Source organism: Streptopelia decaocto, assembly GCF_964273445.1.
Source record: "Streptopelia decaocto genome assembly, chromosome: 10".
NCBI lineage: Eukaryota > Metazoa > Chordata > Aves > Columbiformes > Columbidae > Streptopelia > Streptopelia decaocto.
The window spans coordinates 12106626-12132400 of record NC_138665.1 but is presented as its reverse complement, the minus strand read 5'-3'; the positions used below and the strand labels follow the sequence as shown (position 1 = coordinate 12132400).

The 25775-nt window shown below is 48.0% G+C and overlaps 2 protein-coding genes across 6 annotated transcripts in view; both read left to right on the top strand.

The window, feature by feature from the left end:
• On the top strand, positions 1-7370 carry LOC309444298 (uncharacterized protein). 4 transcript variants are annotated; one of them, XM_082061996.1, is made up of 6 exons: positions 2481-2626; positions 2920-3013; positions 3075-3142; positions 3384-3465; positions 3759-3843; positions 6079-7370. In XM_082061996.1, exons 1-6 carry the CDS (start codon positions 2544-2546, stop codon positions 6135-6137), a joined length of 471 nt encoding a protein of 156 aa, XP_081918122.1. In that variant the 5' UTR covers positions 2481-2543; the 3' UTR covers positions 6138-7370. The 4 variants fall into 4 exon arrangements, 3 of the variants coding, with proteins under 3 accessions (XP_081918122.1, XP_081918121.1, XP_081918123.1); XM_082061995.1 differs by having other exon boundaries at positions 6076-7370; XM_082061997.1 differs by lacking the exon at positions 6079-7370 and adding an exon at positions 4232-4364.
• A 2030-nt stretch (positions 7371-9400) lies between these two features.
• Positions 9401-25775, top strand: part of KIAA1210 — a 55309-nt gene continuing 38934 nt past the window's right edge. The window contains exon 1 of one of the 2 annotated variants that reach the window (XM_082062102.1): positions 9401-9465. Coding sequence is in view for 1 of the 2 variants with exons in the window: in XM_082062099.1 (XP_081918225.1) it covers positions 22708-22769 (62 nt within the window). In the remaining variant the exon portion in view is untranslated. Of the gene's footprint in view, positions 9466-22634; positions 22770-25775 lie in introns of those variants that run through there. The other variant, XM_082062099.1, reaches the window with a different exon arrangement.

The window sequence follows — 25775 nt, the reverse complement described above, 5'->3', positions numbered from 1 at the left end:
CGGCACTCCAGGTTCCAGTGTAAGTTGGGAATGAGCTGTTGGAGCAGTTAAAAGAGACCTGGGGGTCCTGGGGACAACAGGGTGACCATGAGCCGCTGGCTTTCCTCGCTGCACGGCTTCTTCTTCCCACACCTCTCCGTGAGTCTTTTTGGGGGATAAACCCTCGCGCTTGCGAAAGCAGGGGGCCGCCCCCGGCTGCGGGGTAGACGGGGCCGCCCCCGGCTGCGGGGTAGACGGGGCCGCCCCCGGCTGCGGGGTAGACGGGGCCGCCCCCGGCTGCGGGGTAGACGGGGCCGCCCCCGGCTGCGGGGTAGACGGGGCCGCCCCCGGCTGCGGGGTAGACGGGGCCGCCCCCGGCTGCGGGGTAGACGGGGCCGCCCCCGGCTGCGGGGTAGACGGGGCCGCCCCCGGCTGCGGGGTAGACGGGGCCGCCCCCGGCTGCGGGGTAGACGGGGCCGCCCCCGGCTGCGGGGTAGACGGGGCCGCCCCCGGCTGCGGGGTAGACGGGGCCGCCCCCGGCTGCGGGGTAGACGGGGCCGCCCCCGGCTGCGGGGTAGACGGGGCCGCCCCCGGCTGCGGGGTAGACGGGGCCGCCCCCGGCTGCGGGGTAGACGGGGCCGCCCCCGGCTGCGGGGTAGACGGGGCCGCCCCCGGCTGCGGGGTAGACGGGGCCGCCCCCGGCTGCGGGGTAGACGGGGCCGCCCCCGGCTGCGGGGTAGACGGGGCCGCCCCCGGCTGCGGGGTAGACGGGGCCGCCCCCGGCTGCGGGGTAGACGGGGCCGCCCCCGGCTGCGGGGTAGACGGGGCCGCCCCCGGCTGCGGGGTAGACGGGGCCGCCCCCGGCTGCGGGGTAGACGGGGCCGCCCCCGGCTGCGGGGTAGACGGGGCCGCCCCCGGCTGCGGGGTAGACGGGGCCGCCCCCGGCTGCGGGGTAGACGGGGCCGCCCCCGGCTGCGGGGTAGACGGGGCCGCCCCCGGCTGCGGGGTAGACGGGGCCGCCCCCGGCTGCGGGGTAGACGGGGCCGCCCCCGGCTGCGGGGTAGACGGGGCCGCCCCCGGCTGCGGGGTAGACGGGGCCGCCCCCGGCTGCGGGGTAGACGGGGCCGCCCCCGGCTGCGGGGTAGACGGGGCCGCCCCCGGCTGCGGGGTAGACGGGGCCGCCCCCGGCTGCGGGGTAGACGGGGCCGCCCCCGGCTGCGGGGTAGACGGGGCCGCCCCCGGCTGCGGGGTAGACGGGGCCGCCCCCGGCTGCGGGGTAGACGGGGCCGCCCCCGGCTGCGGGGTAGACGGGGCCGCCCCCGGCTGCGGGGTAGACGGGGCCGCCCCCGGCTGCGGGGTAGACGGGGCCGCCCCCGGCTGCGGGGTAGACGGGGCCGCCCCCGGCTGCGGGGTAGACGGGGCCGCCCCCGGCTGCGGGGTAGACGGGGCCGCCCCCGGCTGCGGGGTAGACGGGGCCGCCCCCGGCTGCGGGGTAGACGGGGCCGCCCCCGGCTGCGGGGTAGACGGGGCCGCCCCCGGCTGCGGGGTAGACGGGGCCGCCCCCGGCTGCGGGGTAGACGGGGCCGCCCCCGGCTGCGGGGTAGACGGGGCCGCCCCCGGCTGCGGGGTAGACGGGGCCGCCCCCGGCTGCGGGGTAGACGGGGCCGCCCCCGGCTGCGGGGTAGACGGGGCCGCCCCCGGCTGCGGGGTAGACGGGGCCGCCCCCGGCTGCGGGGTAGACGGGGCCGCCCCCGGCTGCGGGGTAGACGGGGCCGCCCCCGGCTGCGGGGTAGACGGGGCCGCCCCCGGCTGCGGGGTAGACGGGGCCGCCCCCGGCTGCGGGGTAGACGGGGCCGCCCCCGGCTGCGGGGTAGACGGGGCCGCCCCCGGCTGCGGGGTAGACGGGGCCGCCCCCGGCTGCGGGGTAGACGGGGCCGCCCCCGGCTGCGGGGTAGACGGGGCCGCCCCCGGCTGCGGGGTAGACGGGGCCGCCCCCGGCTGCGGGGTAGACGGGGCCGCCCCCGGCTGCGGGGTAGACGGGGCCGCCCCCGGCTGCGGGGTAGACGGGGCCGCCCCCGGCTGCGGGGTAGACGGGGCCGCCCCCGGCTGCGGGGTAGACGGGGCCGCCCCCGGCTGCGGGGTAGACGGGGCCGCCCCCGGCTGCGGGGTAGACGGGGCCGCCCCCGGCTGCGGGGTAGACGGGGCCGCCCCCGGCTGCGGGGTAGACGGGGCCGCCCCCGGCTGCGGGGTAGACGGGGCCGCCCCCGGCTGCGGGGTAGACGGGGCCGCCCCCGGCTGCGGGGTAGACGGGGCCGCCCCCGGCTGGGCCCGCCCGGTGTTGTTGCCTCCCGGTGTAGATACTGTTTTCTAGAGCCCCTAAACCCTCCTGGGCACCCCGGGGTGAGTGCTGGGCACTGACAGGGCCCTGTGTCCCACAGACAGGGTGCTGGAGCCCCGACGGCAGCCGCCTGCTCTTCTCAGTGCTGGGGGAATATGTCATCTACTTCCTGTCCTTCTCGGAGCCCCGAGAGCTGGGGCCCCATGCTCAGCTGGTTTTTTTTTCCATGGAGGCAGCTGGTGCTGCTGTTTGCAACCTCCCCATCCCGTACCCAGGAGTGTTGTCCCTGAATCAGGGTTTTTCACCCCGGTAAATTAAATAGGGGTTTTCTCCTAATGGCCTTCAACAAGGAGCTGTATTTTGATATTAAAACAATATTCTAATGAACAAAATTGGCTTTAGGTTAAGCACATCCACAAAATTTAGCACTAATCACTCAATAATCAACTGTCTGTGGTTCAGTTCTCAATTGTGGGGTAGGTTTTGTTCTACAATTCGGTATCTCGTTTATTATTCATCTAGTATTAGTTTTCTCATAGGCCTTAGGGTTGGGTCCTTCGTGCTGTTGGTACCGGGATGTAACCGGGGGCTTTTTGTTCCAGGGGAGATGCAGGGGCAAGTGGGAGGCGCCAAAACAGCCTCTGTGGTGGCAGATCTGTCCAAAACCACCTTCGAGACGCTGTGCGGGGAGGAGAGGTGGGTCTTCCCCCCCTCGGTGGGACACGGGAGGATCTCGGTGCCTTGTGCCCGTTTCCAGGATCGGAGGAGAAATCCACTCCATGGCGTGGGATCCCACTGGGGAGAGATGAGCAGTGATCGTCAGAGGTGAGAGCCGCCCCCCGTGATTTGCCCCAAATCCCCCTTTCTGCGGGGAAAATGGCACAACCCACCCCCGGCCAAACCCGAGAGCTTGGAGCTCATTTTAAATCCCCAAAAGGGCTTTAAAAGCCTCGTCCGGGACCCCACGCACCTCAGGGCACCACTGTCGTGTCCCACCCCCCAAACCCGACCCATGTCTCCTGTCCCTGGGCCAAGGGACATCGCGGTGGCTCCTCTGTCCCCTCAGGGCAGCGCGACGCTCCCGGCAGCCAGACGGTCATCGCCGTGTTTCGCACCCGCAACAGCCCCATGTTCGAGCTCCTGCCCTGGTACGTCCGTTCGCTTTGGGTTGATACTCATGTTGGTTTTGGGGTGATTTTGGGGGGTTTCAGGCCAGCGATCCCCTGGGGCGCGGTGGAGAAGACGCTGCCACCCTGCGCTCCCACTTTGGCCATTTTACCCCAAAACCGGTTGCGTTTTGGCCGTCTTATCCGTCACCCGCATGGAAGCGCTTTGCTCTGCGCCACCCTCGCCCGGCGCGTCCACAAACGTCCTCGTGTCACCGCAAGCGACGCGGAAACGCCGCGTTTTGCCGTGACCGCGCTTTGTCCTCTCCCGGCAGCGGGTTCCTGCGCGGCGAGCGGGACGCGCAGCCCCAGCTCGTGGCCTTCCAGCCGTGCTTCGGGAAGGGCGCCCTCCTGACCATGGTGAGACCCCAACCCGGGCTGACGGCGCTTTATGGGGGTCCCGGGCGCTGTCCCTGGTGGCTGAGTTGGGGGGGGGGGGGGGTGTCCACATGGGGAGGGGAAGGGGAGGGGGAGGAAAGTGTCACCCAAACCAATTTCTAGCTAAGGGTCGCAGCTGGGTGTTTCTTTATATGTGTTTAGAGTTTTATTAGTAACTTTAACTCATTTCCTTTGTTTCTGTAGAAGGAAAATTGAAGAGAATATGTTAGTGGATATTAAAAAGTAAATTACAATGCATCCTGTATATCCAGTTTATGTGTCCCAGATATGAAAACTAGATATATATGAAAAGTAGAAAGTGCCTTTCATGAATGCTTCATGGTTCACATATTTTATTTCTGTGATTCAGGATGCTGAAAACCTGAGGTATGGCTTCCAGAAAACACTACTATATTGGTAAAGCAGATCATTTTCTATGGATCATACTATTAATTGCAGGAAACTAGTATGATATGTAATAACTCATAAATAAAAAATACTTAATCCAAGGTGGTTCATGTCTCTGCTTTGGGGATGAAAGCTGCTTTTACTGAACCTACTACTGGAACATTTAGTTAAAAATCAAAAGCAGGGCATTTCATTTACTTTCTAATTCCCAGTGTCTGGAAAATTTTAACTTTCTGGGCCACCAGGGCTAATGATAAAGAGTTTTGCCTTTTTTGATACAAATAAGACATCTCAGTAACAAAGTGTTTAAACATTTCGGCTGTTGTGGGGTGTTTGGTTCCACCTGCCGTCTGATTTGGGAAGCCTCTTGGTTTATTGATCAGCACTTGGACCTTGATCTGTCCTTTGATGATATGCACTTTTGCTTCCACCTGCTGTGTAACTTAAAACACTCATTGTTTCATTGATCTGATGACTGAGATTTGTATTTAGTAATAAAGCAGGTCTGAGTTTTGACCCTATTTAGGATAGTAGATACATCGCCAAAACTTTAGAATTATTCAAACTGGGAGCTGTATTACCTAGGTGGCAGTTCTGCTCAGTGTAGACATTACACTATTACACTTCATCGTGTTGATATGACATGTTAGAGGAATAGGTGTAGAAAAAACAGACATTCAGAGGGAGATTTTTCTTTCATTTTTAAGAAAACATTTTGTTCAAGAGAGAGGAAAAATCCCAAGCTCCAAAACAACCCCAACCCTGAATTTGACCATGAACCAGACACTGGAGGGAGGGAAAAAGCAGCTCTGTTTATGCCTAGTATCCTAGAGAAACCATCCAAGAACAGTTCATTCTTAGATAAAAAAGGGCCAGGAAACATTGCCAAGATTGATAGAATCTCAGGTTATCTGCCACAGGAGCACTGGTACTGCGAGTTACAGTTGCTCGACTTCAAGCACTTTTTGTACCTTGCAGCATATAAAAAAATATCCGTATGCCTCAGAACGCGTCTTACTTAAGCAAAAAAACAATGACCAGCTATTTAGAAATAAATGGGCATAAAATTATTTCAGTCAGGATTGTCTAAATTCGTAAACACTTTGTTATACATTTCTCGCTAGCAAGCTCACTTGGCAATTATTTTAGATGTAAGTGAGGTTCTAGTCAGAACAGAGTTGGCCCCAGCTCCAGTTAAATACCACAAGCATTAGCTATGCTCCCACACAGGTTTTCCTCTCCATTCTATACACAGGAATAGTTTCCTCCTTGAAGCCATTCTGTTAACAACATCTATGAGATGGGTTGATAAAGCAGTTTCAATATAATGCTCTCTTATTAAGTGAAGAAAACATTGGAGCTCAGATAACTTTCATGTCCTTGCAACTCAGAGTAGTTCAAACAGTTTTAAAATATTCCTACTTGTTTATTTTTTTGGAAACCAGCATAAATCTGTTAGAGATAAAGCAAAATTAGCGCTACTACATCACAGCATTTTTCTTACTGCTCTGTTTTCACTTTGGAACTTGTCTGGTGGATTTAATGAACCTTTTAGAACATTTAATGCTTATAAACAACGTGTGCTTTGCCTGGGCTCCCCATGATCCGCTTTACCTTGGCTGAGTATGCAGGGACCATAGTGACCAAGCTGGTTTCCATCCTCACGTTATCTCACTGTTCCTTTGAAAGCCCTTCTCAGGAATTCCTTTCTCTAACTTGACTGCCAATTCTAATTCAAACTATGACTGCAAGAAAGTTTTCAGAAGTTTGCAAAGATACTAATACCTAATTTGCATTATTTGCCAGCAGATTCCCAGAGCTTCTGTTCACCTGTCCAGTCTAAATTCCGATTTGTAACTCCGACCTGAGAATTTGAGAGACTTCAGTGAAGTGCCACAGGAGCATGTTACAAACAGCTTGTAACATCAAGGAGCAGCCACAGAGAGAAGGTTTTGCCTTGCAGTCCAATGACCTCCTGGAATGTGTAGACTTCTCAGGAAACTAAATAAAGAAACTAAAAAGCAAGATTAAACGTGCCTTAGAGGGACATAAGGAATTCAAGCCCTCTAGAGACAACATGAGACCATCCAATAAATTTACATATGCAAACTCCATCACACCTGCCTGTTTCTCACAGCTGGTGTCATACAGGTATTACTTCTCCCTCCTTTTCCTGTGCCCTGGTAATAATTTCACTTACTAAAAAGGAAAAAGAAAGGCACAATGAGGAGCTGTAGTCTCACTCTTCTTTTACTGCCTAGTGCCTCCCTAAGCTGCAGGGTCCAGCAGGTCGAGTGTGCTCCTAATGCTGCAGCACGGGTCATGTTCAGCTGGTGTTAGGAGTGGGCCTGTTCCAGGTGCAGAGCAGGCACCTGATTTAGGAATGCCCTGACTTACTTCTAGGTTTTATTTCTACCTCTTTTGCACTTCTGTTTATTTTTCAGTTGCATCTTCTGACTTCCTAGCTGTGTTCTTCATCCAGCTAAGTGCTACAAGGTTTGCAATGGGAAGATGACACTATGCTCAAGGCTATCGAGATCCTGTCATTCCTGGAGATGTATGTGTAAACATCTGCAGTATAAAGCAGCTCCAGATGGGAATTTTTACCAAGTTTGAGAAAATGTGTCAGAGAGGGGGGTTGGAAAGGCCAGGAGCGCTAATGCTGGAGAATTGCTTTCCGTGGAAACAAACTGATGGGAACTTGCAACTAGAATCTTCCCCCACACGTCCCAGCCCCACCTTCCCCCTTACTCGCTTGTCTTTTGTGCTGCCAGGACTGTGCTTTTCGATTCAGTTGTGCCGAACAGGACTGACGGTTGCTGTGACAAGAAAGCTCGCCTGGGCAGTCCACGCAGCAACTATGCTGGGAAGATTTGGATATGTCTTGTCTTTTAACTATTGATGAAAATCTGGGTGTGAATTCTCAGTATGGGTTCCTTTTTTGAAAGGCAGCAGATGTCGAAAACAATCTGGACAAGCTGTAGTTACTTCTGGAAGAGGTATGGAAAAAGGAAAATATAAGTCTGCATGTGATTCTTGCGAGGTAACAGTCTCAGTATCCCTGGAAAGCACACAGATTGACACCGAAAAAGTAAATAAAATCCCTGACTTCCTGGAAATAATTCATTGGGTTTGCTTACAGGTCTGGTGAGCCAGGAGGGTTTTATGTATCAGAAACAACTGAATGACATGAAGGAAACTTGTTGTGTTCACGGGTTGAGTCAAATCAGTAGCACTGTTAGAGGGAGTAGGAAATGTTATCTCTGCTCTATTAGTGTCAGGGAAACAGTATCCATCGCACATCCCTGTGTTCTTCAGAAGGACTGATTTTTACTTAGGCTGGAGACATGCACTTTGAATTTTGGAATGCATGAGCCACTGTCACTCGTGTCACTATATCCCTGAAGCAGGGGCTGTTATTTCTCTGCTGCTATGGTGGAGTGATAGTTCTGCTATGGAGCAGATCAGTCTGTTTTAATGTGAATTGACAACTGACTTAAACATTAATAGATTTAAAGGTTAGAAGAAGGGAGGTATCAATAAACTAGGATGGCAGAGTTCTCTAGGTGTAATTTTGTGACATCTTAGTTGCAGAAATGCAACATGATAGGCATGGATTCTCATCTCAGTTTGAGTTTATTTAGCTGAAATCTGCTTCTAACATGCCTGGTTAATTACAAAGAGTGCTTTTGCTGCCTGCCTTTGGTCTGCTCTAGTTAGCTGGTCAAATCCAAAGCAGCCCAGACAAAATGGGGGTGGCTGATTAAAATGAGAAAAGCAGCAGCAGGAAAACAGACAGACGGAAGGAATATCACTTGTTTTTTTTCCAAACTTATTTAGGTGTCTAATTAGAATCGATACACTTCCAGGTGTCAGCCAAATTTCTGTCTGTTACACAAATCATAGAATCATAGAACGTCCTCAGTTGGAAGGGACATACAAGGATCATCGAGTCCAACTCCTGTCCCTGCATATTCCTTTAATCTTTTTTTCCCCCTCTGATTTGATTAAACTGTTGAAGACAGTCCAGTCGTGACTTGTTTGACACAAAGTTAGATTGCTAAGTAGTGATCCAGTGGAATCCAGTTTCCAACAAGGTGAGGAAGCACTCCATTAATTTCCCAGCCTGATGCCTTTCCAGCTGCTCTAGTTACGTGATGTTCCCAACGGGAAAATCTTTCAGACCCCCAAAGTCATCCCACAGCCGCAGCAATGTTATGCAAGACACGTATGCTGAGAAGGTGCCTTGCGCGGTGCCCCAGACCCTCGGGGCGACGTACTGAATGCAGCCACCTTCGGCCAGCAGGCCCAACGCTTTCCCAAGCAGCGGTGTCCGGGAGCCAGGCCGCACGCTGCCCGCCGCACACAGCCGGGTTACCGCAGGTGCTCCAGCTCTGAGACTGTAGGAGTCATAGAATCATAGAATCTTTTTAGTTGGAAGGGACCCTCAGGGTCGTTGAGTTCCACTGTAACCTAACCCAATTCTAGCACTAACCCATGTCCCTAAGAACCTCGTCTAAACACCTTTTAAACCGCTCCAGGGATGGTGACTCCAGCACTGCCCTGGGCAGCCTGTTCCAGTGCCTGACAACCCTTTCCGTGAAGAATTTTTTCCCAATATCCAATCTGAACCTCCCCTGGTGCAACTTGAGGCTGTTTCCTCTTGTCCCATCACTTGCTACTTGGGAGAAGAGACCAACCCCCTCCATGCTACAGCCTCCTGTCAGGCAGTTGTAGACAGTGACAAAGTCTCCCCTCAGCCTCCTGTTCTGGCCGTGGACACCAAACCAGTGGGGAAACCCAGGAAGCCCCGGAGGCACAGCACAGACTTTTCGCCCCGCGAAAGCAAAAGAAAAAGCCAAAATTCCTGCGGTATCAGACCCTCCATTTAAGCGAAACTTTCCGCCCGAAGCCGCGCAGGCTGCCGGGCTGTCCCGGCGCGGTGCCGAGGGGCTCTGCCCGGGCCGGCCGCGCTGGGACCCGCCGCCGCTCCCCCGCGCGGCTCCGCTCGCCCGCACCAGGGACCGGCCCCCCCGCCGCTGCCGCTCGCGCGGGGGGCGGGGCGTTCTGCTACCTGCTGCGCGAGACCCGCCGCCTGGGGCGCGCGCTGGGCGGTGGCGGGCGGGGCGCGCGGCGGGGCCGCCCCGGGGCGGCGGGAGCGGCGCGGAGCGGCGCGAGGCGCGCGGGCGGCAGCCGGTGAGTGGCGGGGACAGAGCGGAACGGGACGGGGAGGGCGGGCGGTAACCGGCAGGGCGCGCGGCCCCGGGGGGGCGAGGGCTCCTGCCCGCCGCTCCGGGCCCGTGGGAGCGCCGTGGCGGGGCCGCCCCGGGGAGAGCTGCTGGGGTCGGGCTGTGCAGATGCGAACCCCCCCGCGCTTGGCAGCAATGGGGTGACGCTCACGGGTAGGCGAGCGGCGTGAGGTTTCCGCGGGGCGCTCTTTGTTCCGGTGCTCCAGTCACCCGCTGCTGGCTGGCGTCTCCCTGCCCGTGGGTCTGTCGGGCTTAATCGGCATCCTCATCCTTAGGTCCCGGACTTGCAGTCCTTTGGTGTCAGATCTCCACATTAGATGCCATAACACAGTTTTTTAAATCTGTGTTAGTTAGCTGGAGTTGGAAGGGGCACACAAGGACCACAGTTATTAATATCACTGGACTTTATTTTGTCTCTGGCCCCATCAGTGAAATTGCTGGCTGTCTCCCAGATGCGAAGTCTTAACATTGGCGTCAGGGACCAGGAGAATCCACCTGATCTCAGAGCGAGTATGCGCTGGTGATGTGAGAAAGTAATAGGGTATGGTAAAGGGAGCAGGTTGCATCCATAGCCTCTAGTAGATGAAAAGACACCTGCTGTGTCATTTCTTTCATGACTATTTTGCTGATACACTCCATAGTTTAGGAGCTTGATCTTACAGGAGTAAAGCCTCAGTCATGCAATGACTTTGGTGAACTTCCTATGATAACTATCCTTGTGCGAGTGGCTCCTGTAAGGGCAAATGCTTTCATCAGGGTAACAAGCTGCAGGCAGGGGATGAGCACAGAGTATCCAAGAACCCCAGCAAACTGCCTTCAGCCTTTTCCATAGTCTAGTCCAACTGCTTAATTGGAAATGTCATTTGAAATGTCCCTTTTCCCTTCCAGTCATTGTGCCGCGTCCTTGCACCACATCCTGTGGAGATCTCTGTGTGGGTTGACTCCTCTTCCTAGACACGCCACCATCAGAGCTTGTCTGATGCAGATTTGGGTGAGGTTTTATTAATTGCAGACCTGGTGCAGCATATTGGAGAAGTGGACAGAGGTAGCCTAGTACACACATTCAGAACTGCTTGGGATTACACTCACTGTGGATCTTCTACACTTTGTGTTGTCCTGGTATCTGGTAGAAACTGAAGAAGGTTACAGGTAACTTGGAAGTATACTGTTAGGAGCCTTTAAAACAGAAAGGCAAGGCTGGTGGCATTATATTTTACTAAAAGCTTCATGAACATGACTTTTCTATTTATTTTTCTCTCACACAATATAATAAATAATTAGAGCTCCAGTACATTTGCAGATAGAAGATGGGAAATAGAAATATGTATTTGTTTTGTTGTTATAAAACAAATACCAGTGATTTAATGGGCATGGAATCACTTTTGCACTGTTTGGTTGTTTGTAGTTTGGACTTCTACTATAGAACATACAGACCAGTTTGTGCTTCAGAGCAATTCCTGAAGAGTATTGCACCTGAGAAGTTATATTGATTTAGTGAAGTTGCTCGTCTCTTTCTATAGAATGTCAGTAGATGACTTATCACAAGATCAGCACAGTTACACGTCTCCAGACTGAGCCCCTACATAGCCATAAAAAATTGCATAGGTGGGGTGTGATTCTAGAACTGTCCAGCCCAACAGAGAGTTTGGGTCCATATCTGCAAAATTCAAAGTTGCCTTCGTTCTTATTATAGTATAAGAAAGTGCAAAACACTTCTTCTCACCTTAGACTTTATGACTGACTCAAGTTTAGTATCTATATGTTGATAGATTTATGTGATTACGTATATATGTATATATATAAATGCTTTTTCTACTATCCAAACCCACGTTACTTGGGTGCTACATGAACCAAAAGTAAACTCCTTTGTTTTCTGAGATCATTGCAAGTTGGAAGACTTTTCCAGTTAAGCGGTTTGCTTATGTTTCCATCAAAGAATTGATGGAAGTTTTGTGAAAATGAAGTGTCACAGATTCCTGTGGCCACAAAGATGGAGATGAGCCCAGTGCAGATTTGGTGACTCAAAACTCTTTGTTCTTCGGAACACACAGCACAGGCTTTTGGCTGTATTTAGACATTTGGGAAGTAGATCCCCTTTTAGGCTTCTTTTAGTCTTCCTGGGAGCCAGCAAGTGCAGACTTAGCCAACAGAAGTTATGTTTTACAACTTTAGCAGGTTTATTGACATTGGCTTCTGTTTCAAAGTCAATATTTGTCTCTACTTGAAGTGTGTCTTAATTTACCAGTCAGAGAATTAGCCACAGACAATGCACACCTGAGTTTTCTGTTACCAGAGGAAGATGCATGACAGTCAAAGTAGAAATGAGCAACTGTACTTGGTCCAAAGATCTGCTTGATACTGGGCCGTTTATTTAGATTTTAAATACACTTATTTAGAGTCCAATGCTTACTTAGAATATTTCACAAGAAAGCCCTAGCTGCAAGTGAAAATACTGGGATCATGCAAAAGCATTGCGAGAAGGGCTAAGATACTACTCAGTTTTGAACAGCTGTGAAAAGGGGCACTCAGTGAACAATACTCTGTGTACGTGGGGGAGAGTCTAATACGTTTAATACCAACACACACATCTTTAATCGTTACTGCTTAATCTCTGCTAAAATCCACTACAACTTTGACCAGCATGCTTACTGCATCTGATACTATTTATATGTGTTAGAGATTCAGTCGCATTTATTTATTTATATGAACTCTATATAAATGAAAAGAAAGTACACATTGGTTTAGCAAACTGCGGAGTGGATTTTGTTTTATTTTCCCTGAGGATTTTCAGTAATCCTTATGTTTGTGCTGTGGACAGTGTACACGGTGTGGCTGGTCTCAGTATCTTTAGTTATGTAACGTAAACATCAAGCTGTGCGGTAAGTCAGACAGGGGACAGAGCAGCGTGACCGGTCCCTGCTGTGTGTCAGGCTGCAGGCCTGGGCTGGGATAGTGGGAGCTGGACCCAGTGGAAAGACTGTCATTGATTTTAATGAGCGCTGGATATGGCCCAAACTCGAGAATCGGTGGCTTGACTTTATTGGAGTGCCACCAGCATCATGTTGAATCATGCGTACACAGACATGCATACATCCTCCTAAAGTTTAAAATAGCTTTCAAAAGCAATGCCAGCGCCACAAGCGTAGACGCCATTTGAATTTCAGCAGCTTCTCCTAAATGAATTCAAACACATAGCATGAGATTTTGTTACTTGACGTTGGTTTTAGTGCAAATGTCGTTCTTTCACCCCATCAGTCCTTCAGATGGATTTCTGTACTGATTCTTCTGCCTGTTTAAGGTCAATATATTGTGTAGTTTAAGCATAAAGCTAAACAGACTTCTCTCCATCTGGAGAGGCTTATCTCCATATCTTTGGTTGACAGCTTATACGTGCAACGGAAGGGGTGCTACAGGTTAGAACTTGAAACCACCCCTTTGGCGCGCAGCAGACACTGGGATTTGTAGCCGATGTTATTAACAAGGATCGTTTTAGCTGCTATTCCTCCTGTGCTCCTGCTGACTGTTGCAGTTTCCCCCATAAACCTCATGAGATCTCATCAGGTTATAGCTCACGCTGCCAAGCGATCATGCAAGACTCTGAATATTCTTCCTACCAACCAAAACCAGGGAAAACCACCAAAATATGTACTCGGTGTGTACTTGAAAGCAGGATCTTTAATGATTCAGAAACTGAAAACGAAGAGAGTGCCAAATATGATTTCCAATATACTTGCTTGTTTAAGCCACCACATAGTTTTGCTGACTCAGGAGTGCTGAATTTGGGGAGGCTGCACTACTCCAAGCTCTTTAAACAGTAGGAAGTAACAAGGATCTTATTTCACAGCTTCTTTTAAAATTGCTGCTTAAAAGCCTGTGGGGAAAATGGAGTTAGTGCACGTACTTACTTTGCCTACAGCTTTGACATTCTCTCTAGAGCTAACCTCAGCAAAATGGTGTACCGAGGAGTTACACTGCCTTCACTGCCATTCTTTTGGCTTTTCATCTACTGTTCCAGCCCTTTCTTCTTTCTGCTGAACGTGCATTCCTTAAATTTAACTACTAATAAGAGGCTGCTATCATTCATAGAAGTTTGTTAAGTATTATTGCTATAATTTGCCAGAAAAAACGTTACAGTAGCTTGCAGTCAAGTGTGTCCTTTCCTTTCTGCTAGTTCACACTTAGGAGACCATTTTTGTATTCCTCTAGGTCAAGTGGAAGGATACCTGCCAGCACATAGGGGGCTAGTGCTGCTGTAGTTTGGCTGGTTCTTTGCCAGTCTTTGCTCTTTTGAGTGCCAAGACTTTTTTATTATTATTATTTTCTTCCTTTTTTCCCCACGATTCCTATCTTAGGAAAGTTGGAGCTGCAGCCCTTACCATGAGGGCTGGGGACATTTGTCTCACCCTGGATCACGGTATCTGCCAAACCAGCATCTTTTCCCCAGCCTGTTGCTGACTTGCCGCACATGACTTAGACCCCAGATAACAGGGCTCTAAGGCTTCCTTGCAATGTCAGGATAAATTTTATCCCTGTGGTTCAAGAAACTATTAATATATTCCCAAGCACTGGTAACAACAGGACAAGGAAGGTTTAGCCTGGATGCATCCTCTCATCCTATTTTCTTTCAAAGCACTGTCAGGATTTCCGAGTTCTCCCGAATTTACCCTCTCTTTTTTTTGCATGATACATTTTGTTATCTCAGTAGGAGAAAGTGAAACGGTGAGGGAATGAAAACTGGGGAGGTAGGCTGTGTGGTTTACTTGACATTTGAGAAATGGTCCAAGAGTTTCTCTACATGTTTGAACTATAGACCCGTAGTATAATTACCCCGGAATCTGCTACAGGCTGGGAGAGTGTATGAATGGTGCTTGCTTGATTTTTGTTGCTTTTTCAATCTATGTGTTATATTCAAGTCTGCCAGCACATGATTTAACACCTCGTAGGGAGCTTGTGGATTTATATAATTGACTCTTTAAATCTTAGTTAAAAGAAGCGAGATGTGAGCACAACGTTATAGAGAAAACCTCCTGTGCATTGGGAGAATAAACTCTGCTGGAGATCCAATTTCAGAATTGCATTGTGTACAATACTAATGGAAGTTCTTTCCAAAATCTTTTCTTCTTTCTTTGCAGATATGTTAAGAAAGGCCTTATTTACAGGTGCATAAGGCTTTAAATTTTCAAAGGTTTTGGTCCTTTGAAGGAGTCGTAACATGCAACCATGTCAGAGTAAATTTCAAAACCACAATGCAACGTGTTTGTGTCCTCTTAAGAGTTCGGGAGCAATACAGTGAGCAGAACATAGGCTGTTTATACACCTGTTGTTAACTACCAGCAGGTACTTCTTCAAGTATTTATTTTTTAATGCGTATTTATTTTTCATCTGTCTTTTGTACATTATCACTTTGCTGCTGATGTGCTCACTGAAGAGTGGATTTAGTGAGAGTTAAACTTCTAAAGTTGTGGGTTCTGTCATAATTAAAAATAATACCTTATTGTACAAAGAGTGGTGAGGCTGAGAGTGGCAGTGGTTCTAGGAAAGCTCCGGGTATCCCCTAATCCCCGTGGTAAAGCAGAAAGATACTAAAGCAATGGGCTTAAGTTTGTTATGACTGTTAACTGTGGCTTTTTCAAACGCTGGTGATCCTGGGATGATTGATAGACCCACCAGCTCAGGGCATTGCTGAAGTGGATGCCAAGATCTGTGGCTGCACTGCTTGAGATGGGAAGGACCAAGCAGAGGTCCAGTTTAAGCATGTGATGATGTGACTTAGTGACTCAGAGCTGTAGTTTATTCAACAGTTTTAAGTAAAATTCCTCTGCAATTAGCATATTTCCTGCCTCTGGATATTTATTAGATATTTTCCCTTCCCATTATGATGGGAACAGATCCAGCATATTTAAGAAAGAACTGGGAACACACTGGAATATTTAAAGATTCCCAGAACTTAAATCCGAGTAATGTGTTGGGCTGCCGTGCAGGGACTCTGCTGTGCTATGGCTCTGTTCTGCTGAAATTGGCTCAGCATGAGGTATTTTTTATGTGATGATTTTAAAACTTTGGACAGGCTGGGCCAAATCATGTCATGCAGTCATTGATTTTTACTTTAACTCAGCATTTTGATGCCAGTGAACCCCGTAAGAGTTCCCACGGTTGAAGACTGGCTGGTGAACTTAAAGTTATCTTGGATATTTATAGGGTGCCTATTCTTGTAGGGTCTTTCTGGCTGTTCTTATTGAGAGGGAGGATGGGAAAGACTCTAAAACACGGTTCCAGGCAGCAGGAACTTTGGGTTCAGCTGCAGTTTATGGTTCCTGGAATAGTCACTGAATTACTCTGCCTCGGTTCTGCCAGCTGTACCTGCAGTATGGAGTAGTATTATGTTCTGTGCGGAGGGGCACAGGTCTGGTGCTTGTGGTTCATCTTGCATATATCAAGTGGTAGGAGTAAATTTATTGATACTCAATACTTTCTACTTATTTTGCAGTTTGTGAAATGAACTAGGGAGTGTATTTTCCTTTATCCAGAGAAAAGCAAACAAAGATAGCAAGATGTTACCATTGCCTGCTACTTTGAGTTAAATGTCAAGAGCATGCAGTTTGGACTTTTATTTTTCTGTTCAGGTCCCCTTGGGGCAATAACGCCTGCAGACAGGACATGCTGGGACCCTGCTGCCCTTCTCTGAAGGTTAATGGTCACTTTATCTTTAGCCTTGTGTTTGCAGGCGCTGCAGTCAGACAGCCTTTTCCCCAGAACTGCGCTTCCGTGGTTTCTCATATTATGAGTTCAGCTGACAGCCAGCAAGATGGTGTCAGAGATGACCTTCGCTTTGGAATTTTTATTTCAGTCGCAGTCGAAAATCAGGATGTTGATGGTTTTAGGAATATTATTCCAGATGTGTGAGTCCCTGGTTCTCCTCTTGCTTATGCCTGTGCAAACAAATCAGGAGTAATTCTGTTGAAGAGGTGGGTCCACATTAGTGCAAAACTAATATACATGGGAAGTCATTAAACCTGATTGCTGCTCACAGCACAGGCAATGTCAGTCTGATCTGTCTCCAAGGGAGCTTGGCAAGCGTGTTGCGAGGACATTGGCTGGATCTGTCCCCAGAGGGGAATTTGGGAAGAATGGGGTGTAGAAAACTCAATTCATTATTCACATAATCTCAGGATATTTGTGTAGATTCAGTAACTGTTACCTCTGGTGTTTGACATCTAGACTAGGCGCTGGTCCATGTGCCTGTAGCTGCAGACTGTGTTCTCACATTTCTTTCCAGATGGTCTTGTATATTGGTGCCTGCCTGGACACCGAGAAGGAAAAGTTGTGTTGTTGGAACTCAGTATTTTTTAACATGGTATTTTCTTAAGTCAGAATGTGTAGAAATAGAGCCCCTTTGTTCAGCTTCGGCACTACCCGCCCTTAGACAAAAGAACCACAGTTTCCCAGTATATAAAATATTGACCGTGCTAGTATTTTCACAGGAAATACCAAGCTCTTCCATTGTGTCAAAAATAATCTGCTTTTCATTCACAGTCATTAAAATGTTAGATTTTTAGATTTATGATGTTGGATGAAAAAGCAGATATTTGAGAGGCAGCACATCCTGGCTATATTGTCTGCGTATACAGGGATGCTGTTACTTTCTCTATAAATAAATGACATATTTATATGCAAATAAATCCTTGCAGATTGAACGGACACTTCTGTCTCTTTATCTGTATTATTTGTTTGGCAATTGACGTTTTCTGACACTGAAGTCTGAGGTTACATCTGTGATCCTGTTGCCAATCTAGGGGAAATTACCTTTTGATTGACACATGGCCTGACCTTCATCTCCAGATAATCCAGGAAGAGTTCACATTTGATTGTGGGAACACAAAGGACAGATTTAGCATACTGGTGTCTTTTTGGTCGTATTTTAGAATTCAGTAATGCCCTGGATACCCCACATAGAGGTTTATCTTCACTGTTTCCTCAGAGGACAAGATAGTGTGTTTGTGATAAACTGCAAGAAATGATTCAGAATTACCAAACATTGGAATAAAAAAGATTATATAAATTGCTGCTTTCTTTGAAATATTGAATTAGTTTACAGGAAGTCCTCTAACAGGGAATAACAACGAAAATCCCAGACATTGTACACAAAGTGTGAAAATAGACATAATTAGATCAACATGCAGCAATTAAAACTCCAGAGCAAGTATCATGGCAAACTTTTCAGGCTTATATGCATGAATAAAAAGCTGATACAGTACACAGTTAGAGGTCCGTAGCTACACCTTCAGTTTCAGACATGGGCTTTGACCCTCATTTTCCTCCTAATATTAATCACAGATGGATGTGTAAACTCTGCAAGGCAGAAATCCTCTTATCTCCACTTCTTTGTTTTCTGCAGAGTGCTGTGTTTTATTCCAACCCCTTGTTTGTTTAAAGCTCTAATACTGCAGCTTCTAACAGTGATACACGGTTAGTTGTTTCTTTAGTATTTCTGAAGAGTTTTCACAGAAAATTCCCAAGCCAGGCCTGTTTGCCAGCCTGGGAATCTCACTTGTAAGAAACCTAAACCCGTTTCTGCTTCAGTAAAAGTGTTTCCTGAGGGTCACATCCATGTTAGCACGCAGTTAAAGAATCCGTATGCCAAGTACAGAGAGAATTGTGGTGTGCAGAATGTGACCTGCAATGTTACAGTTAGATTTCTGCACAGGATTTATTACAAATTATAATGGAAGAAATGCTTTACAAGCAATTCAGCTGGAATGGCATGTTTTTGTAAATACTTAGTCAAGATCAAGTGCAGCATAAAATCTAGACCGAAAGTTCTCATTTAACCTGGGCTTCATTGCTTGGTGGTAAAGACACGAGAACTGGCATCTAGACTTGGATTCTGCTGGATTTGCCCCAAAATACCTCAGTTGATGCGCACACACTGGTAGGGTTACTTTTTCAGAGTTAAACAAGTGAATAGGATGTGTCAGGGGTGTGTGGGTTTGCAGCTCTTCCCGAAGAGGAGGGGACGGTCTGTGCAGCTGCATCCCGGGCTGCGGGAGCACGGGGTGCTCAGGCCGGCGGGACCTGGGAAAGGTGGAGAGAGCCAAAATACCCGAAAAGTGCAAAACGTGACTCGCGGTGCAATTGCAAGACACGTGTAATTAACACTCAGCATCTTCATTACATAAAATCCAGGTGCGTACAGATCAGTCTGTGTGACGGCTCACCCCAAGGCAGCCGTGCCGGGGGAGCCGCAAACCTCCTTCAGTGAATTCTCAGCTAATAGACACCATGTTTTTTGCAACAGCAAAACTTACCAGGGGAATGCAGTCAAAATGTGACTTGGTAGAGTGGCTGGGAGAGAGGGCAGTAGGTTTGGTAGAAGGTAAAGGCTAAAAATGAGAGCCCAAAGTCAGTCTTGTAAACAATAAATCAGTTCAGAGACACTAAAATACACATGAAATCTGAAATGCTACAGGCTATCAGTTTGCTGTAGGATTTCTACTCCTACCTTTATGTTTGTTTGGTGAAAAATTTACATGAAACCTTAATCCTTGACTGAAAATAAAAACAAATCAATCAGATATCCATGTTTAAACACAGTCTGTGAATGATGGGATTTCCTAACTGTGTGACATCTGGTCTGTCCCTGCTGCTGTGAGCTGTGTGTGCGTCCTGCCCGCGTGCAAGCCAGCCCTGAGCGGGCGTTGTGCAAAGCGTGAAGTGTCTGCTGTCTGGGAGCCCAGGACGCCGTTAGCCCTTAGGGGTGTAGTTGCAAGAGGCGGCAGGAAAAGCAGTAGAACTGTAGGACACAAAACATATTTTGAATTTCTGGTTGTGTGTGTAGCTCCTAACACCTCTGCTGTCAGGCTGCTGGCGTGTGCCCTATGCACGTGTATACGTGTAGGAAGTGCCTGTGGAAACGTGCCAATGTTTTTTAGCTCACTTTGTTCCCCCGTTGGCTTACTAGTTGCTGTTGGTTACTTACGTTGGAGACACCTTTTTTGCAGTGGCACAGGTGAAAGTGCCTATGAAACAAATAACTTGCTGGTTTTAGGAGCTGTATTTTGGTGCAAGCGTTTCTCAATGGTTGCATTGCTGGGCCTTGCCCAGACTTGCTTCCCTCATTCCCTTTGCAGAAATTAAGAAGTCTGTTGGGAAGTTTAGCTGGCGGTACCTCTGTCGGGGCTCAGAACGTGAGGCCAGATGGATTTGGATGTGCAGTGATCACAGGGGGTGGTGCAAGGTTGGCCTGTTGAGGGAAAGCAGTGACAGTGAGGCTGAAGAAGTCAATGGGGAATGCCATAATTCAAATGAAAGTGAGCCCAGACTGGGTTATTTCAATAAAGCCAAGCCACAAACTTTAGAGGAAACCCAGATCTGATTCAGCTTCCAGGTGTCTAAACTTGCTGTCTTCCCCGTCTTTAAAGAACCATCTTTACTTTGCCAAAGTCTGTATTGTGTGGTTGTTTGTGTTCATCTGCTTTCCAAGCTGAAAACAGCTTTAATTAACTGTCAGCAGAGCAGCCCATTTGCTTTAGCACTTGACAGGTGAAGAGCTAATGTAGCTCAGCGACTGTTTGGCTGTGAGACCTGGGGTACCGCACCTACCCACTTACTGGCACTGATTTACCTGTGGATTCAGAGCCAGTGATGTCTATCAACGTCTGGGATTTCAGATCTGTCCCCGTGAAGCTCAGCGTGCAGCCATTTGGAGCTGTGCTAGCGATAGAGGCCGAGCAGAGCGTAGTAAATGCTGCCATAAAGTGGCTTGGAGACTGGTACAAAGATAAAGAATCCAAAAGGATTAAATCTTCCGATGGGGTAATTATTTTTAATGACTGTTTACTAGCCTGTGCTTCTTGGAAAGTAAGGGGGGGTTCTAGGTGGTGCAATGTGTGTTGCTAAACTGCTGGTTCTTGGGAACAGGACTATGACCTGAATGAAAACCAACCGATGAAAACCTGCATGTTCAAGTAAGTAACTTCAAGACAAAAATACATGAAAAAAAAAAGAATAATGAAAGGAAACATATTATGAAAGCAAAACACTTGGGGAGCTTAGGAGACAGGGAATCTGCTTCATGTTAGCAAAAAATCTGATCTTTTGCAGATCGTGGGCTGTATTCTACACCAGTTAAAGTGACGAAATTCTTCGAAAGCCATCAGGATTTCACCCTTCCATTGGCTTTAGGGGTTGGGCCTTCCCACTGAAAGGCCATTTGATCTTTCTTGCTTTTAAATACAAATGTGAATTTCTCATGAGGTCTGCTTCATTTCTTACTAGAAATGTTTCTGTTGGCAGCATTTTCTGAACTAAATGCCAGGCGGATTTCAGATGCAATCCTGCATCCAAGGTTTTGTACGTTAAGCCAGTCAGAAGGTTTCTCCAGTAATCTCCAGGAATTCCTTCTCGGTGGTTGTTACCCAATAACCAGAGTCTTGATTTTTTTTTCCTATGGGCTTTTTCTGACAGGTGGAGACTGATGCTTTCTAGCCGGCCTTTTGCTGTTACCATTAGAAGTTCAGCGCAAAGTCATTGTGACAAATGCAGTAATTCAGGACAACAGCGAAACCCATTTGGGTAAAACTTGAGCTAGCATTACTGTATTTTTGCTTCTTTGTCTTTTCCCAAGAGAGAGAAAGTGTATCTGCTTGAGATCAGGTTTGATTTGCGGTTCTTCTGTGGATGGCATTGAAGTTGGCAGCTCGTAGAGGCTTTCTTTCCTGCTAAGTGGGAAACTGGACTGGAGTATGATTTGGTTCCTGTTTGTGATGGCCCTTGCACTTGCTGCCATTTATTATTTGTGTCACGGCTTTCCTTTGTGTAGCGGGCTTGGTAGAAAATAGAGAAACGGAGTTGTCTGTTCACAGATTTCAAAGTTCTGCCCCGTTATGAAGCTGCTGTAGTTGATCAGTTATGGGGCTCCTCACAGAGATGCGTTTCTCAAACTTCATGTCTCTCTTACAGGAAAGGTGTTAAAAGAAAACATTTTTTCTCAAGTATTCCAGAAGAACTGCTCCAACTTAAATCTGATCTCGCTACTCAACACCTTTAAGAGGAACTCATATAGAAATACTCACATAATACTCTCTTGCCAGCATTCAAATATTATATACTAGCTGAGAAATACAAATAAGAGTTATGAACCTACTGCATTTAAATATGTATGTGTTTTTTTTAATCAAGAGCTGCGATTCTTACCAAACATGCAGCTCCAGGCACCAGCTAACACCTTGTTACTGGCTGTGGTGCTCCCAGCTCTGCACAGGCAGCCCAAGGAGTGTCTTGCCTCACCTCTCTGCTTTCACCTCAGCAGAGGTCATTAACAGCCGTGATGCAGATTCATTGCCGTATGAATTTAATGCAATGTAGTGTAGCGTCGGAAATGTGTGCAGCTTTGTTGTCCCCAGGGCTTGGGTCAGCCCTGGGAATGAAGCCGTTTGAGGTTTATGTTCCCCAGTATTAAACCAGACCCGCTTTCCTCCTTCCGCACACAGTGAGGGTCTCCTTGGTTGTGCTGGCGAGTGGCGACTGTTGCGTGTATCGTCAGAGGGCATCACCAGACAGTATTCTTCTCATACAGCACGCTGACTACTTAAACTCCAGAGCTTTTTGCCTGACCTTGCGATATTGCAGTTTTGTTGTTTTGTTTTCTTTTCTGTTAATGTGCAGAGTAGCTTGTTAGAATAGATTGTGATTTACATCGAGGTGGGATAATGCCTGTTCTGGAAGGTCCCATGCACCCCTTATGTACTGGAGAATTATTACAGTTTTTAGTCATTATTTCAAAGATGTTGCAAGTACTTCCTGTAGCCTTTCTGTGTCTAAAAAATAACAATAACAATTAGTCTCCTCAGGGCTTCTTCACATCCTAATTACAACCAAGCCTCTCATTAGTCCCACGGGGAGGCAGAATCAAATGCCATATGGTATTTTACACTTAGGATGCTGTGCTTAACCAAGAGCTGGAAGGAGGCAGGAAAAGGGGGAGTTAACAATTCATAACCATGTACGGAGCAGGCACAGCCCTCCTTGGACCCCGTTCAGCAGAGTCTGAGGGCCTCAGATCAGGAACTTTATCTGGCAAGTAATTGCATCGGCACGCTGGCTTTCTTGTGCGCGTGTGTGGGCACTCGGAGAGCGGGACGCGAAGCTGCTGAATTCTTTGTGCTGGCATCTGCACGCAAGGATGGAATAAATGCACACACGCCTCCCGGGAAGGACCATGGCTGGATTCTACGGTTGCCTGAAAAGTAAAAAGTAAGTGCCATGCTGAGCCCTCCCCTCCACCTTCCAAAGCGAGCTGAGGCTGGTGGGCACTTGGAAATCCTGTCTTTGTTGTGTTTCAGCAGCAGCACTGACCAAAATGCTGGTGCCTTGAGACCAAAGTACCATTCTGAGTACAAAAGTGCAAAAAATCAGTTCTGGCTGAAATACCAACGTGGTGAAAATTGGTCATATTTTTTTTCCTTCAGAGGTATAAACATGAAATATTGAAAAAGGAATTAAGAACCTTTTCCCGTCTAATTATAGCAAGAAGAAAAATGTCCTCTTCCTTATTGATTAGCTGTTTTGTTTATATATTATCACATAAAAATGGGAAATAAAGAAATGCGCATTGGCTTTTAAAAAATGTTCAGCTAGAAATTTGGCAGTAAATGCTCTATGAGAACTTGGTGTGCTTAATTTTTGTATGAGCAACCTGAGATTGATTTCTGTAATTGCTCCCTGGTAAGAGATTTGGTTGCATTTAAAATAAATATTTTGTATTGCTTCACTGATGTATTCTGTTGGAGCAGACTATAAAGGGAGAACAGAATGCAATGATGTATGTTAGTATAATATTTGTGCTTTAAACCACTGTGACAATACATTCTGTTTTTTTCTTTGACATTTTCCCTGCTAAAGAATGGAACAAAATTTCTGCTGCAAAACCTGAGCAGTGCTGTTTGATGATGTTTTGCATCAGCAGACTGTAGAGGGCTCTATTCTTGCATACAGTATGGGATTACAGAAAGTGAAAATGGACAGTGAAAGGCAAGCAAAGTTGTATCTTGAGGCTTAAGATGCGAATGAGGATAGTTAAATGTATGGGTAAGTACTGCTTAGGACAGGAGGAAAAGTACAGTTAAAAAGTGAAGCTGGGAATTCACTTTTTCTCCTTTTCCCTCTCCTCCAGGGTTGTATCCCTCATACCAAGTTTATCTGGCATTATTCTGGTGGAAATGTGCATTTTCAAAGGCACACATCTCCTCTTGGATCTCAGTTAGCATTTCCAACCCATATTGACTCATCTCCTCTTTTGCAATTTGCAACAGTGTCTATGAGATGGATCTAAGTCCTTGGAAAGCAAGACTGCCTTAGAGAAAGGGGGAGGATGTGATCAGAACTAGCAAAAGGGCTCAGAGTGAGTCCTGATGAAGGTAGGAGGATTGGTGCTTGAATTGACAAGAAAAATCAGTGTATATTGTTTGATTTATGCCAAGCTGTTTTTCCCCCAAATCCTCCAGCATCTGATGCAGTTAAAACCAATTGGGATGTCTGAGGCTCTGAATGCTGGGCAGATGGAGCTTCCCTCATGTGGCATACGATCTCTTCTTTCCTGGTGGATCTCCGCCTGATTTGTGAGGAACTGTGGGGTTTTTTTTCTTCAACAAATTCTTCTTTCTTGTTACTCTTCAGTTAGGTCTCTACACCTGATATATATACAGGTTATGTGCCTCAACCTGTTATTTCAGCCCTGTGATGTGTTCCCAGGTGGACTAGCGCAACTGTTATTACTTTGCTGCTTTGGCTGTGATTATTGGCCATTAAAATGAGTCTAAGGCACCGATTGCAGTAACAGTGATGCTTTTAGCCTGAGATTAATTTTGGATGATATTTGTTTGGAGTTTGCCCTGAAGAGTTTGTCTTTCTGAACAAACGGCTCATGGGAAAGGCTTCCCCAAACCTGCACGTGGTCCTCTGACCTGTAGGAGTCAGTTTGCTTTCTGAATGAAGGCTATTTTGGAATGAAATCACTTATGTTTTAAACAATTGGCTTGGGTACCAGCAGGGATTTAACCAGACTAGCACAGAGCTCAGTGCAGGCCATGAAACCTGCCCCTGATGCTGGGAAAGGGGCCCGTCCAGGGCTTTGAGCTGCTGGGACCAGCTGAAGCACCTGGGCTGTTGGAGCAGCTGCTTTGGGTGGCTGGGCTGGGCTGGGCTGTGCGGTGCTGTGCTGAGCTGTGCTGAGCTGTGCTGAGCTGTGCTGGGCTGTGCTGGGCTGTGCTGGGCTGTGCTGTGCTGGGCTGGGCTGTGCGGTGCGGTGCGGTGCTGTGCGGTGCTGTGCTGTGTGGTGCTGGTGGCACAGGTACCCTCACTCCCCTACATTTTGCAAGGGGAAGCAAAGCCTCTGCCTTGGTACATTGTGGAAATGTATGGCTGAATGTGATCTTTGTGTGGAGAGTCCTGTCCCTGTGCTTTATTAATGTTCTTTTATGAGATGTCACATTAAAAAAAAAAAAAAAGCCCAAAGCCTTAATCCAGGTAATTCTTCATCACAGCCACAATCTTGGCTGCTATTCCAATGAAATAGAAGTTGTAGATTTGCTCTCATATTTCTCTTTAAACAGCATCTGCAACCTGAATAATCTTAAATTGTTCTTCCAGCAAGTTGGTTGCTTGTCATCCTTGTTGCAAATTTTCATTGTGCTTACTCCTAGTATAGTGTCTGAAAAAATATCTGGACAGATATGATGAAGTTTTCTAAAGCTTGTGGAGGAATCCTTTCATATGTCTCTCAGTTTTTGGTACTGGCCAAATGCATAGTTATGAGCTGAAAATGTGGTTGCTTGAATAGTCAGGTTCACTGATGGTCAACGCAAACTGCCGGTTTCCAAAGACAAATATAGTGTGTTAGACGCTATATAAAATATTTGGCTGAAGGCTGTGCATGCCAGCTCAGAACTGGTTTCTATAACAGCCTATAAGGAAATGTATTTAACTGGTCTGTACTTAATGCGGTCACTCAGGATTTCATGATGCCTTTCACAAGCAATCCCAGAATTATAGACGTATTTCAATTTGAATGTTTTCTGCTATACCGTGCTCTGCACTTCCAGTGGGATATTGTATTATTTTCTTGTAGTCCGAAATTGTAAAAAACTGCTGATGTACACTTTTATCCTGCAAACAAGTTCAGCATTTGGGTAAAGCAAGTTGATCAAGGGATGCATCAGTATAATTTTGAATATATTTTTAGGTTGCTTGAGATGAAAGTAA

Coding starts and splice junctions, on each gene's coding strand:
- LOC309444298 (XM_082061995.1), top strand. CDS start 2,544: ATGGAGGCAGCTGGTGCTGCTGTTTGCAACCTCCCCATCCCGTACCCA. Junction 3,143..3,383: donor ATGAGCAGTGATCGTCAGAG/GTGAGAGCCGCC, acceptor CTGTCCCCTCAG/GGCAGCGCGACGCTCCCGGC. Junction 3,466..3,758: donor ATGTTCGAGCTCCTGCCCTG/GTACGTCCGTTC, acceptor CTCTCCCGGCAG/CGGGTTCCTGCGCGGCGAGC.